At 46.5% G+C, this 15,904-nt stretch overlaps 1 protein-coding gene across 1 annotated transcript in view; it reads left to right on the top strand.

Moving 5' to 3' along the window:
* LOC138581107 (rab GTPase-binding effector protein 2-like) overlaps positions 1–12,535 on the top strand; it is a 129,852-nt gene extending 117,317 nt beyond the window's left edge. The window contains exon 5 of the mRNA XM_069652188.1: positions 10,878–12,535. Within this exon, the coding sequence (XP_069508289.1) occupies positions 10,878–10,970 (93 nt within the window). The 3' untranslated portion in view covers positions 10,971–12,535. The remainder of the gene's footprint in view (positions 1–10,877) is intronic.
* Positions 12,536–15,904: the final 3,369 nt, after the last annotated feature.

The raw sequence follows: 15,904 nt of genomic DNA, 5'->3' as shown, positions 1-15,904 counted from the left end.
TATATGGTAGTTTTTACCTATGATACCAATGACACTTCAAGGACGAATATTAATCACTTTAAGATGAAAGCTAAAGTCTGGGACTGGGTACTAAATGGTTTAACCCGAGACGGCAGGCCTTGTTTAAATGAATACCTGGCTTACCTGTCTCTATATGGTAACAAGCATGAATATATTTTTCTCAATAGAGAAATGCGCTGGGTATTTTTAAAAATCCCACTTAATTTGCTTGAAACCCTGAAGGTAGTGGGACCTAGAATGGGCATCAACAGATTAAGAGTGTCATTTTTGTAATCTGCTAAATTAACCCAAATTATAAAACACGTGATTATCAATTTTAGAGCCTTAATTGAACCTAAGGCTCCATTACTTTTATAAATGTGTACACAGTCCTTTATTTGTTAACAACTGAGAGCTTGTAGGCCCGCTATATGAATGGATTGAAAATGAGTGCGTTTAGCACTCTCACATTTTATGGATCCACATCCAAAAGAGCTAAAAATGATGAGCCCTGGGTTGACTCTCCAGGAATAAATGATCTATAAGTGGTCTCTGTTATCCACATTAGAATTTGTGATCTTGAACTAAGCGGGGAGGTATTCATATTTTTGACTTCATGAATTTTTGGAATGATGCATTTTAAGCATGCGATCTGTTTTATTCATTTATATTCGATGTATACGGTTTAGTTGTAACCATACTATCTATCTATATTGTGTGTATATATATATATATATATATATTTCTGAGGCTTGTGGAATCTGCTTAGATCACATGCTGTGCATAGGCCGACATCTAGTCGAAGTTGCGGAGTATTACAGTTTGTTTTTCGAAACTCAAAAATCGGCGTCGACACAGGGCGTGCCAGTAATACTATCCCTAGTGTGACGTCTACTTTACCCATGATCCCTCACGCGTCTAGGACCCTCAGATTGTTTTTTTCCACCATACTGGTCGGAAGCGTTCCGCGGAGTTCCCTGGCATTAGCCATACTTTGCAAAAAAAAAAATATTGTTATTTCCCCATTTCTCCACCCCAACGACGAGTCACCGAAATTCAACACTCAACGTCGAACCGGAGAAGAAATCGACCGTCGAGAGCTTCACGACGGAGTGGGCCTAGGAAGGGAGAGTGGGGGGTGGACAAACTCTGCAATATATATATATATATATATCTCTACACTTACCAGCCCGCTACAACAAGGTGCGTATGGAGGGTACCCCTTTCCAATTTTGCCCAAAGTGCAACCGTAAGTATCCTTGGGTTGACAGACACGCCACGTGCAATCTCTGCTTGCCAAGGGATCATCCCGAGGCAAATTGCAGAGCGTGTAGTAGGTTTAAACCTAAAACACTAAAAGACCGTTCCACCAAGCGTTGGGCCCACCACTCCAGGCGTCAAGAGGCCATGGCCACGGAGGGTGCCTTCAGCGACGGCAGCGACGCAGTACTTTCGGACGGCGAGGGCAACAAGGTGTCGAAAGACAGCCAGGCGCAGGTCCTCGACCTCGGAAGGTCGTCCGGCAGGGCGGCTATGGGGAAGACCCCCGGCGACGTAAGCGCAACCCACAGCACTTCCAAACACATGAAGTCCCACCGAGATTCGACGCGTATGTCGAGCTCTAGGAAAGAGGCACATAGGGAACGGTCCAAATCGGCGTCCTCTGGCCGTTTTTGATCGAGATCGCCGCATGACTCCAGGCAGTCATCCACTATTGCCAAGAGTGCCTCGCTCCCCAAGGTAACCGAGGTTCGATCGTCGGAAGACGAAAACGACCTCCATTCCCGGGCCGCACTCCAGGAGTCGGCGCCAGCAGTCCACGTAACGCCTATTCCCGGGTCCCAACCTACACGGTCGAAGGATAGTGACACCACTACCGAAGCTCGACGCCAGGCGTCGAAAAGCTCCGAAGCCCCCAAAAAGCAGGGTAAACACTGTTCCAGCCATGGGGAGGGGGGAAAACAACAGAGGAAGCAGTCTCAGCCTTCTTCCACACCTCTAAAGCATTCCACTCCACTCAAACAGACTGACAAGTCTCAGACCCCTGTTATAGATGAGTCAGGGAAAGTCATTCCCAGTTCAAGAGAGTGGTCTAGTGAGGACATAGATAGGGCTTTGTCAAGAATGTCATCATTGGCAGATTTCTATGCCAAAAATCCTGAACACTTTCTCACTTATAACCCTGACGGGTCAGCACACTCAGGCTCCAAAGATCCAATCCCCCCAAGTAAAAGGTCCCGGTTTGAAACTACAACACGGTCTTCAGATCCTTTCCACATACACCCATATTCTCAAGAGCAAGAAGATCCTTCCCTTTGTGAGGATACAGATTTTGGTATGTTGGAAGAACACACTGGGACGGGCTTCTATGGAGATGATGAAGAACAAGAGGAAGAAGAGGACGACCTAGAAACATACAGGGTAGATTCCCCGGTAGATAAAGAACCACTGGTTACCGACTCCCCTGTCGACAACCAGCCTCTCCTAAATGAAGTCCTATCTCGCGAAGCAAACCAATTCCACATTGACACCCAGGGTGCTCAAAAGGAAAGAGATTTTGCCGAAGAGTTGGTGGGAGAAAGGAGACCTGTTGCACAGGCCATCCCTATCCTTAAGTCTACCCAAAGAAGAATAGACCCTTCACTGGCAAACCCCAACCTCATCAGGGCAGTCAACCCCAGCATCGAGAAGCTTTTCAGGGCAGCCCAATCAGACCCACTGTATATAAGAGGGCATCTGAAACCGGACTCCCTAGTTGTTACAAACACCCGCAAGAGGTCAGGAACACCCTTGTCATCATCAGAAGCTTCTCCTGACAAAGAGAGCAAGAAAATGTATGGCTTCGGCAGAAAGGTTGCATCCACTTCCGCCTACCAGGCAAGGATCGCAAACTCCACCACCCTGCTGGCGAGTTATAACTGCCACCAATGGGAGGAAGTCGCGGCACTCGTAGATTCCGCCCCAGAACTCCTAAAGAGCCAATTGGCACGAGTCTCAGCGGAAGGAAGAGCCGTATCAGGTTGCATTTTAAAGGCAATCTTTGATGCTGCGGATAATGCAGGCAGATTGATAGCAGAGGGTACTGTTATCAAGAGACATGCTTAGCTACGGAAGTCTGGATTCAAGGCCGAAACCCAAGCATCATTGTTCGACAAACCGGTGGAGCCAGATCTGTTGTTCGGTAAGGCGGTCGAGGACGCGCTGAAAAATGCCAAGGACGAGTATGAAACACTCAAGTCCCTAGGTCAACTAACCACTAAGCCCCAAATAAAAGGGGTAATGGCAATTTTCGCCACACACGCGGACAAAATTTCCAAAGAGGGTCAAACTATTCCCAGGGCCAGGGTACACCGTGGAACAATAACAGCCAACAGTCTACCCAAGGTTATAGCAGGGGGAATAAGAGAGGACGTGGTAGAGGTAGAGGCAGCCCCAGTAGAGGCGGCGGCACCCCTCCACCGAAACAGTGACACTCCGCTCACGGTCCCTTCTCACGCATCCCCAGTAGGCGGACGCATTTCCAACTTCACCCAGGCTTGGGAAGGGATCACATCAGACAGATGGGTGCTGTCCACAGTGTCCGCAGGATACTGTATAGAACTGTTAAAGTGTCCCCGAAACCACCCTCCACGACAAAGAACACATTCTTTGGAACACCAAAGAATCCTCCTCGAGGAGATCGTCAATCTGCTAGCAAAGGATGCGATCGAACTCGTCCCGGGACACCAGGTAAACAAGGGTATTTATTCAACTTACTTCCTTGTACCAAAGAAAGATTTAACAATGCGCCCAGTATTAGACTTACGGCCTGCAAACAAATATGTCAAGCCCCAAAAATGTTGCATGACTACTCTCCAAGAGGTAATCCCCCTCCTAAAAAAGGGGGACTACATGGCAACATTGGACATGAAAGATGCCTGTTTTCATAGTTCCATGTTCCCAGCGCACAGAAAGTACTTGCGTTTCAAGGTGGACAGTCGGCACTAACAGTTCAAAGTACTGCCCTTCGGGATAACTTCAGCTCCAATGGTATTCACCAAGGTACTGGCGGTGGCGGCAGCACACCTACGCAGGGAGGCAATCCCGGTGTACCCTTACCTGGACGACTGGCTCATCACGGGAGAAACCCCAGTAATTTGCAGAACAAACATTCAAAGAACGATCGACCTCCTCTTCGAATTAGGTTTCTCAATAAACGAGAAAATGTCAAGTCTGGTGCCAAGCACCTCCAAACAGTTCCTAAGAGCTATCCTAGACACGCAACAGGGATTAACCTTTCCATCAGAGGAAAGAATTCGGAATATACTACTGCAAATTCCTCTATCAGGCCGGTCACCAGATAACAGTACGCAAAGAAATGCGTTTGCTAGGCATGATGGCGTCATGTATTTACCTGGTCCACCACGCACGCCTGCGCATACGTCCCATGCAAGAATGGTTGGCGAAACAGTGGTCTCAGGCAAGTGGTCAGTGGGACGATCTAGTGGTCGTTTCGCCAATACTTGTACAAAGCCTTCACTGATGGACAAGAGAAAATCTGTCCAACAGGAAACCCTTTTACGATCCCGAGATACAGGCGGTAGTCACAACCGATGCATGCCTTACAGGGTGGGGGGCTCACCATCTCCACCACACGACTCAGGGCCTCTGGTCTCACTCAGTAGCCAAGAATCACATCAATCTGCTAGAGCTTCTGGCAGTATTCAAAGCGCTTCAAGCCCTCAAGCCCTACCTACTGAATCTGTCAGTGCAAATCCGGACCGACAGCACTACAGCCATGTTCTATCTGAACAAACAAGGAGGGACTTGTTCGCCAAATCTGTCCAAACTTGCCCAGAAAATGTGGATATGGGCACTCAGACAGAACATCTTCCTGTCATCGCAACATGTTCCAGGGGATCTCCATCCTCTAGCAGATGCACTAAGCAGAGATCCCCTCCCAAAGGAGCACGAATGGTGTCTACACAAAAAGATCGTAGAAGATCTCTTCTCTCAGTGGGGTTTCCCCACTATAGACCTATTCGCCACAAGCGAAAACAGACAATGCCCGGGATTCGCATCCAGGTACCCACAACCAGACTCCCAGGGGAACGCCCTGTGGATGAGCTGGTCAGGGATGTTTGCATATGCTTTTCCACCAAGTCCTCATCAGGAAGGTGGTGAACAAGATGAACAGGGAATCGATGACGTTCGTCCTAGTTGCTCCCATGTGGGCGAAAGAACCGTGGTTCCCACACCTACGCAGATTAGCGATGTGCGAACCCATCAAACTCCTGGGCTGGTAAAACCTACTGTCCCAACATCAAGGTCAAACAATGCATCCTCTACCCAACTCAATGAACCTAGCAGCATGGCTCCTGAGGTCATAGAGTTTGGACATCTCAATCTACCACAAAGATGTATGGACATCCTAAAGGAGTCTAGGAAGCCTAACACAAGGCACTGCTACTTTGACAAATGGAAAAGATTCGTTTCCTGGTGCCAGAATAAGCAAATCAACCCAGTGGATTGCACTCCTTCCACTATTGTTACATACATGCTCCACCTGCTGGATGCAGGACTGGTTTTTAACTCACTGAAGCTACATCTGGCAGCTCTGTCAGCATACACCACCTCCCATAACAAGGTGTCATGGTGGAAAGTTCCAGTGGTTAAAGCCTTCATGGAAGGAGTGAAGAGACTTCACCCTCCTATTTCAAACCCACCACCAGGGAGGGACCTTAATGTGGTGCTATATAAACTCATGGGCCCCCCATTCGAACCCATGGATAAAAGCATTCTCAAACACCTGACTTATAAAATGGCCTTCTTAGTAGCTATTACATCCATAAGAAGGGTCAGTGAAATTCAGGCTCTGTCAGTGCAGGATCCTTTCTTTACAGTCCATAAAGATAAACTGGTATTGCGTACACACCCTAGGTTCTCACCCAAGTTTATTTCCAAATTCCACGTGAACCAGTCCATCGAGCTTCTGGCTTTCTTCCAAAACCCACAAAGCTCGGCTGAGGTGAAACTACACACCCTAGATGTGTGTAGGGCAGACCTCTACTATGTAAACAAGACCAGACCGCTGAGGAAAACAGACCAGCTGTTTGTCTCCGTAGCTAAAGGCAGAGAGGGGGATAGCGTCTCTAAAGGTGCCATCTCCAAGTGGATTGTTAACTGTATCCAGCTGTTTTACTCCCTTTCTGAAAAAACTCTGCCTTTCACGCCAAGAGCCCACTCTACAAGAGGCATTGGGGCCTCTCTGGCTTTCATTGCAAATGTACCCCTCGACACCATTTGCAAAGCAGCTACTTGGAGCTCTATTCACACTTTTACTCAGCACTACTCCATTGACACCCATTCCAAGACAGATACACAAGTGGGACAAGCGGTTCTAAGACATTTATTTGCTCATGAGCCTCCTCATTTCCCACCTCCTTCTTCTAACACTGCTCACTAATCTATGCACAGCATGTGATCTAAGCAGATTCCACAAGCCTCAGAAGAGATACATTACTCACTGTAATCGTATTTCTGATGCTTGTATCTGCTTAGATTCTCATGCGACCCACCCTTCCTCCCCTCTGAGAGAAGGCGCATGGATGCTTGTAGTCTTATCTTCTATCTATCTGCTTGGATTATCTGTACTCGCGCTACTCCTCATGCTACCTCATGTCACAAAGAAAAAATACAATCTGAGGGTCCTAGACGCGTGAGGGATCATGGGTACAGTGGACGTCACACTAGGGATAGTATTATTGGCACGCCCTGTGTCGACGCCCATTTTCGAGTTTCGAAAAACAAACTGTAATACTCTGCAACTTCCACTAGATGTCGGCCTATGCACAGTATGTGAATCTAAGCAGATACAAGCATCCGAAATACGATTACGGTGAATAATGTATCTCATATGGTCGTGGAAGGACCTGTCTCGATATGAGGAGCAAAACTCGAGATCTCTATGGGACCCTGAAAACCACGCACCACGCCAGGGTAAGGCGACAGGTGGGAAGAGAGCACACCAACTCTCGCCTCCCCCGAACCTTTGCTCCACGGTATGTCAGCCAGCCAAAAGCACCCATTCTCTGTGCAGTTTACTTCAGGGTGCAAAGCGCATCAAACGATAAGCAAATCATAACAGCAGCCTACTGGATCATTGATTTTCAACAATTGATGAGTGTTATGTCTGTCTACAGAACCCATTCGGAGAACAGGTCATTTTTGCTAGTTGATAATAAAAGAAAATAAAGCAACAACATTTTGACAAGGAAACAAATACCTTGCTACAACCAGAGTCATCTAGTGGAACCCCATCCCAACTGAAGACAAGGGGAAACCCATCTTTCATATCCATGTATAAATCGGTTGAAGTCTGTCATGTTTTGAAGGGCCTAATAATAGTGAACAGCTATCAAGTTTAGTGCGTATCACTACAAAATATCACAGACCATAACTACAAGGTAGAAAACCTTGAATTGAAAACAACGAATGGTAGTTAAAAAAAAAAAATCGATGGTGGGTTGGGAGGAATGGGTATTTATTAAAATTGGAGGTGATGGGGGGGGGGCGCCCTGCATTAAAAAAGCGAAAATGTGTTTTAAATTTGAGGTTTTCTACCTTGCAGTAAAATTATACTATTTTTTCACCTAGATCTGGTCAGTGAATTCTGCACTGTAGTAGTTCCAGAAAGATGGCCATCAGCCCTAAGATGCTGAAGTCTGCATGAGTCGCCATGGCAGCTATTATAACACTGCTATACCAAGAACCATGACCTGGCTTAATTTACAATTATTATCTGTTGGGAAAGTTTTCTCTTTTCGCAGCTTTCGCTCCATAGTTTCTATAGACCTACAATCGTTTTGCTTTGTCTTTTAACCTGTTCTGACTTCTTGAGGGCAAGTAAAGCCTTCAACTACTTCTCCTGCCTTTTGCTCATTTGTTATGGATATAATGGTAAGTCCTTCAGGCTCACTAATGGTAAACTGTTCCCCTCTTATCATTTATGTTTTTGCACCTTTTTAACATTGCACACATCATCTTACAATGCAGTGGGACATGGATACTGTTGTTTGGTTACTGTCATATGTGCCTAAAGACAAGCTGGCAGCAGATACATTTTTACAATGTTTGCATTATTTTTAGCGTGCACATTTGTGTTTACTGCGTATGGCTACTAAACATAGCTAGTGCCCTAAAATGGTAAAGCCGCAACATTTTTGCTTGTTCTTTGGCCTTTTTGCAGTTTGGCCTCCTTCCTGCATTGCCAGGTTAGGAAATCCCATATAAGGTTATGCACTTGCTGGTAAAGATGCTGCTTTCGGGGCTAGTGCTGCTTTTGTGCTTGTGTGTGTGGTCCATGGAACTATAGTCTAGGTGTGGAGCATGAGTGAAACCAATAGTTATCCCTGATCGGACAACTACTGGCTGTTTGAAAGGTGCAGATCCTTACCAATGGTGGGCTTGGACTTGCTTCCAGGCTGGATTTTGGATAAGAGGACCCCTACAGCCATTTCTACAGATCAGCTTTGGAACCAAGAATCTCTTATAGATGAACAGCCGACTGAAGATCCAAAGAAGACTCCTGGCATCCCTTCCTGCTTCTGGCCCGGTGAAGCCCTGTTGGACTACCTGATCTCTGAAGACCCTGAGCAGTGCTTCAGCCCTTGGAGTAGTGGGACAAATGAGTCTCAACACCTTCTAGATTATCCAGCTGTCCTAAGCCTTTGTAAGTTTCCCTGGACCACCTGGTGGACTGACCAGCTCCCTCGCCGGTTATGTCACCAGAAGCGTCCCTGTTCCGCAGTCACATTTTTGGTGGTCACCAGCTTGTGGTACAAGTTTTCTTCCCTGTGAATTTCAGCATCAAGGGATCCTGTCCTAGAGAAGCTAGAGAAGCTTCTTCATCTGTGACTGGCCGGACGTGGGCAGTCGTCGGTGTACAGGGGTCATTGTTGGAACTCGCCTTCCCGTCCTGTGAAGTGTCCTGAAGAGGCCTGCATCTGTGAATCTTGAAATTCTTCATCGCCAGAGAGGGTTGAGTCTTGCATCTGGACCTGACCACAAGAATCCTTGCACCCACAGCTCCTGGTCACCTCTCACCTGAACTGACATTGGGAAATCCAACTGCCAGTGGACCCCTGTTTTCCAAGTCATCTGGGAAAACCTGAGTTGGGGAGGAAGGGGTGTAAGTAAACACAAAACATTTGTCTTGCCCTGTCCAAAATAGGATCATATTTGGAACCAGTCCCTTTGTCCATTCCACTGCCTTTTGGTCATCGAAACTTGGTAGAGTGTAGTAGACACTGAAAGGTAAGAACACATTTATTTACCTAGTAACCTTATAGAAAACATTATTTTGCACAATCACCAACACAAGTATAACTTACAAACAGAGACTACACAAGGCGCAATTCTTCTTAGAGATTGGACTGCTAAAGTTGGGGAAATTCACTTGGTTCCATATTTACTGCATTAATTTACTTACATCTTATTTTCATTGTTATTTATGTCTATGTTTATTGAGTGTATGTAACGCTTTAATCCAAAGCGCTTTACAGTATAACAAGAAGGTAAAATAATGAACGAAGCATATTTACAAACATGAAACAAACCAGTGATACAGTATGCAGAAGGGGAAGAGAGGAGGGGAGGGGAGAGGAGAGGAGGTAGGTAAGGAAGGTTTCAGTGTCTTATTTGAGGTCAGTGGGAGGGGAGGAAGGAGGGAAGGGAGGAGGGGGAGCCCCCCTCGTGACCTCCTACGCCCCCTGGTGGTTTCAATGTCAGACTGGAGGTCAGTGGGAGGATGGGGAAGGAGGGAGCGGAAGGAGGGAGCAGTGGGTTTTGGGGGGAGAGAGGTAGGGAAGGAGAGTCAGGGAGGGGAGTGGAGAAGGGCTTTCAGAGAGGAGCGGAAGGATGAGTAGGTAGGGGAGGAGCGGATAGAAAGAGGTAGGGAGTTCCAGTGAAGGGGGGCCAAGAGTTGAAAGGAGCGGAAGCGTGAGGAGGCACATGGGGCAGGGGGGACAGTGAGTAGGTAGAGATCAACTGAGCGGAGAGGGCATGAAGGAGAGTAAAATGAGAGGAGGGATGAGAGATAGGGGGGCGAGATCATGGAGAGATTTGTAGACAAGACAGAGGAATTGAAATTTTTGTTGTAAGAGAAAGGGAAGCCAGCTGAGTTGAGAGAGTGAGGTAGACATAGAATCTCGAGGGCCAAGAAGGGTACGGATAGTTTGAATGCCTTTTAAGAACCTGTGTTGAATGTATGCATGTTTAAAGGCTTACAATATATATTGATATTTGTATACATTACTGTCTAAATTGAATTATTGTGTGCTTCACTCTGTGGACTCATTGTGGACCTCTCGCCCCACACGCGCTCTCCTGAGAATAACCTTGACTGCTCTACATGTTTACCTTAATTGGGTTTTGGCCAACCTCTCAGAGTTCCCTGTTCCCTATAACTGGGGTTGCCTCCTATAATCTGTCCACCAGGCCAGATTCTAGAAATCCATCTTATCATTATCATGACTGCTATTGTATGGGGTAAATGGTCTTATCATGAGTCCTTGAGACAGGGATTCTCAAGCGTGATTTTGGAAGTAGTGATTTTCAAGAAGCAGTATTGTGACTGTAGATGGACAAAGGGGGGTAGAGTGAGTGGTGAGAGACAGAAAATACACGGACCCGTTGTACATGGTGCAGAGAGGAATTGAGAAGAGAGATTTTGGGATGCAGGCCTAGACACAATGGAATGGAGTGTCAGACTCATAACTTTGATCTCTTTGCTCTGAACTGATAGAGAAGCATGGTGCTGATTGTGTGCTGCTGGATGTGAGACACTGAGTGTGTAGTAAGGACCATATTTCTGATAGCCTCTCCCTCCCTTCCTACAGGTCAGCATGGAGCAGATTCGGCAGGCGGAATCCTTGGAGCAGGTAAAAAGCATTTTGGATGGTGCTCGGCCCGAAACACATCACAATTTATAGACGCGTGGAGGACGACAATGGCGTGGGACCTACAGCAGCTGCTGTGCACTAGCTCCTGTGCAAGGACAAGATGAGCAGCCTGCAGTTGTGTATACCAAAAGACTAAAATGTAGAAAGCGCTAAGCGAGTGTGATCATATCCGTTAACCTACGACATTTGTGAGTGTGTGGTGGGTGGGGAGGCTGATGATAGAAGCCCAGGCATGTATGAGGAAGGGACACTAGCGCAACAGCCGTAGTGTGGGAGTGGTGTGGGTTGGAGGAATTAAAGCACTGGAGGGTAGAGACAAAAAGTAACGGACAGGACTGTGTTTAGAGGGAGGGTGAAGTGTCCACTAAGGGTATGAGAGAGAGAGAGAGAGAGAGAGAGAGGGGATATGTGCAGGGGGAGCTTTGGGTGGGAGAGCAGAGAGACAATTGGGCCTCATTATAAGTTTGGCTGTCAGGAAATAGAGGTGCCGGTAGCAACATACCTGGCACCCTTTATGGACCACCAAACTACGAGTCTGCTGGTAGGGGCACAGAACTCCCGGCAGGCCTGACTTGCCGGGAGTTCAGGCCCCTACCGGCAGGCTTTTCACTGAAGCACCGTTATAATGGTGCCAGTGCTTCAATGTTCCCATGGAGGCTATCAGACTCTATGGGAATGGTGATTTACAGTACTGCTGCCGCTTTTATCCCGGTAGCACCGGGATGTCAGCCAGCAGTAACAGTAATATGGGTTTGGCTGCAACCCGCCGTTGACACCGGCGGGTTACTGCCAACCACGTAATGAGGCCCAATGTTGAAAGTGTGAGATGCATGCAACATAGTATCAAAACAGGGAATATAAAAGACGAGTAGTGTTATGGGGTGGAGCGGCACTGTGGCAAATAGAGCGAAAGTTCAAGCCTACAGGCTAACTGAGAGAGAGCGAGAAAGAAAAAAACAGGAGCACTGATGAATTTAAGGGGAATAGGCATGTTAGTGTAATAGGGGTGAAAAGAAGTTTGGGAATACAGTAGGTAGAAGAGCATTCAATTCACTGACTGTTGGCTGATGAACTCTACTCCATTCATCTAACTTGCATTACTCGTCACCTAGTCTAGAAAATATTCCCTAGCCTTGATGCAAAATTCAGAGCAGTTCCATACAAACCTGCATCCCTCAAGATGGACTCTGTGACCTCCACTGCACTAAGAGCGCCAGTGAACTACCCAGAGGCAGCATTTATCTCTGGAAGCAGCAGAAGAAATGTTCATCTTACTGACATGTTTGCTCTTTAATGTAGGAGCTTTGTCGCACCTGCCACATATTAGCTTGCAAAATGTTTGTAAACCCAAAGTAAAATGAAGCCGGGTGTTCTCAATGACTTATCATTGACTCTGGGAAAGGTCAAAGGTAAAGAAATCACTATAAGCGAACCTTTACTTTAATCACTGTGTGTTTTGTGTTTCCAATTCTTATTCATCATTTTTGCATGCCTGGCAATACAACACAGATCACTATGTATTCTTTCCCCTCCACCTTAATCCAGTTCCCAAATGTAGCATGTATGTTATAAACCTCGCTTCGGATTTGTATGAATTCTCCTTTTTGGCCTGCGTTTGATTGTGTAGTGCTGGTGGGAGCATGATTATTTGGCTCTTGTGCCTGGAAGGCTAAAACTGAAATAACATTACTTATTGCTCCTATATTGCGTCCACTTTCCCTATACCCATAAGGTCTTTTCCAGTTAATGGAGGGGATAGTATTGCATTCTCTCTTCAGTTTCTTCATTGTTTCACTCTTTCAGGAGCTTTTGATCCAGTTCAAGACTTGCAGCACTAGTTGATCCAATGTTCTTGGGGCAGAGAATCGCAAGTCCTCGTTGCTGTCCCTTGCAGTCTTGTTTGAAGTGTAAATCATTTTCAGTGTTTGCAAATAGACTGACTGCACTGGTACGCCAGCAACCTGGGAAGCTGTGCATCCCACAGGTGGATTGATAGGGGCATTTACTGCACAAATTCAGCACTTTCTACAGAGGGAACATTCTCCAGGCACAAAAGGAGATCCCAATGTGCCCATGCTCAGCCACAATCTCCCTGATGGAGTTCTCTTTCACAATGTGATAGTGAAGCTCTTGCGGGTGGGGGTTGCGGGGGAGGTCATCGGGGGCGGCACTGGGTTGTTAGGAGATATCGTCTATACACTCCATCTGTCCACATAGCTCCTTCAGACTGAGGTGCAATGGGTATTTGCTGTGGTGCTCCTACTTGTTGGGATCCCACAAGTAGTTCCATGTGATAATTCCACATTTAAAAGATCACGCACAACAGATTATTTTGGGCAATTTTGTGCAGCCTTCTATGCAGAATTGTTCACTATGTCTGTGGTTTCCCCCCACCCAAATAAACCCATCCCCTGCCTGCCCTCAACCTTTAAAATGTGGAGGGGTTTCACTTTCACCCTCTCCCTTCCCCCACTAAATACATTCATACCCAAACCCCACCTCCACCCACAGACCGTCTCACACACACTTACTTGCTTCCTCCCTTCCACACAAGAAAACTCTCCTTGACCCCCACTCAAACAAACTTACACTTGGCCCTTTCCCTTCCACGTAACAAACCTCCTCCCTCAACACACACATACACACCTTCCATGCCCGTAACTTCCGTCTTCCTACTCTGCCGTGCCTGACACCCCGTGCGCACACTCGCTTTTTAGCAAGGGGTCTGCTATGTCATTTTAGAAAGACTGCTGATCTGAAAACCATGTGATCAGCCATTTGAATAGGAACTCCATTGGAAACAGGAGCAGACCCCTCAACGGGCTCCAAGATCCACTGTTTTTGCTCATTCAAGCTTGGGTAGGCAAAGCATGGTGTCTGCTATTCACATTTGTTGGACATGTTTTCCATGAACTACCACACACATCTTTCTGTTGTTCTTTGTAAGTACAGAGGAGGGAGGCTATTGACACAACATTTTCTGCACCTGAAGGCACAGTCTCTAGTAGTTGCAGCTTTTGTACAGCAAAGTTTTAAACAGTACTTATAGATGGGACCACAGGAGGCAACACCAAGCTTGGGGAGATTCCAGGTTATAGCGGGTCAGACACCTCTAAACTTAAGGTTCCATCTTTCACTTCTGGTGAAAGGCCCCAATCATTTTTGATTTTCTCTAACCTGGCGTATCTGTCTCCCCCATGATGAAGCCTATTCAAAGGCAAAAATATCAATTGTCCCCCTGAGAGACGCTAATTCCCCCCTTAGTAAAAGTTCCTATATCATCTTTTTTCCCCAAGTCTTATGCACAGTTGATGGTGTGGGATCCGCTTGATGATGGCAGCCTTTGTTTTGATTCTAATAGAGTGCAGCCTGTTGTTCCCTGTGAGTTATCACATGTGCCTAGTCTACTACGTAACCCGAGGGCCTGCATCCTTATCTTGTGGAAAGTGGGGACATGTCCTGAAGCAAGCAGTATCACGAGTAAGCTCTGCTGATTCCAGCATTCCAGAAAAAAACTTTTGTAACGGGTAAGCTCTCCCTGGCATCTGCTTACACCAGACTTGTATCAACCAGGGTGAGAGACCAACCAAGCCATGGTGCGTTCATCCTCTGACCCAGTGGGAACAGATGAGCCAACTTCTCTCAAGAAACCCCTGCTACCAAGGAAGCGTTGCTTCCCAGACCCTACACAGACCTGATGCAAAATGGCAGAAGCACTTTGTACAGAGAGCAGCACTGGCAATCAGAGTCCAAGGCGTGGGATTGCTACCCAAAATAGGGAGTTAAGTTATAGCAGAGTTACAAGCCTTGAACTTTGCGCCTTCCGGTAGGCTTGCTAGATTTGGTCACTGCACTGAACTCGACGAAGAGCTCAAAACACATGCACCAAGACCGCATGCCTTGAAACACAAAACATTTGTGACCCCTTCTCCTCCAATGATGTGGTGCCCACACTGTGTAGAGTGAACATCATTATATATTATCAACAAAACACACTCACATGTGGCTCTGTCACCATCTTGACTCCTGAGACTCCTATCACCAATGAAACCAAAGATCACTGGCTTACCAGAGTGTCAAAGCCGAGTCTGTGTGGACATCTTTAGGTCAACATCAAGTAAGATGCACCAGCCACTCGAAGCATGCAAACTTTGTGAATATTGAGTAATCAATGTTCCTAGAGACTTTGTGAACCTGCATTACTTACCTGTATCCTGCACCAATACATTTATATCCTGTTAAGTAATCAATGTAGATTTCAAAATATCTCTTTATGGACATTCATGTATTCAACGTAGTAATGTACTACCCTTAATCAGGGTCGAAATGGGCCCGGACACCTCAAAAAAGTGGCTCTTAAACCATCATCCGTGAATCGCGGCAATTCACTAATTTACAGAAAATGCGATTTATGGAGGGTTCATGTGTCTGTTGCATGTTATGTCTTGTGTAAATGCTTGAGAAAGGGATAACATTCCATTTGTTCTTTTAAAAAAAAAATCATCATCACATAGCTAAATACTTATTTTGCAGAACCCGACTCGAGGCAGGTCTACTCGTTGCCACCAGTAATGAAAATGAAAATAGAGTTGAATTTAGTAAGCAGTACAGCCAAATGATGATACCGAAAGGTACCAGTTGCCAGTTGTATTTATGCTCAAAAATTACATTACAACATAACTTTGCATACAGTTCTGTGACAGGGTCCACAGCTCCAAGGTGCAGGAGTGGCCTGGCAATCCCGCAACAGCGTGGCTGGTGACAGGCTGCGCTCCTGTGCGAGCAGAGTCTGCAGAGAGAGACAAGTGCTAATTGTAACACCGGGCTGCTGGGCTAGGCTCTAGTCTGCCTGCAGCCTGCAGGGCTGGGCTGGGCCACCGCACATATGGCACACAAATTAAGTTGTTTTCAACTTTGAAGGAAGTAACAACAACAAATTTGTTGCACTTGCAAAGTTGAAAGCA

This window comes from Ambystoma mexicanum, chromosome 3p (assembly GCF_040938575.1).
Source record: "Ambystoma mexicanum isolate Mex_15411 chromosome 3p, UKY_AmexF1_1, whole genome shotgun sequence".
In the NCBI taxonomy this organism is placed as follows: Eukaryota; Metazoa; Chordata; class Amphibia; order Caudata; family Ambystomatidae; genus Ambystoma; species Ambystoma mexicanum.
Note: the sequence above shows the minus strand (reverse complement) of the source record. Positions and strands in the feature narration are given on the sequence as shown.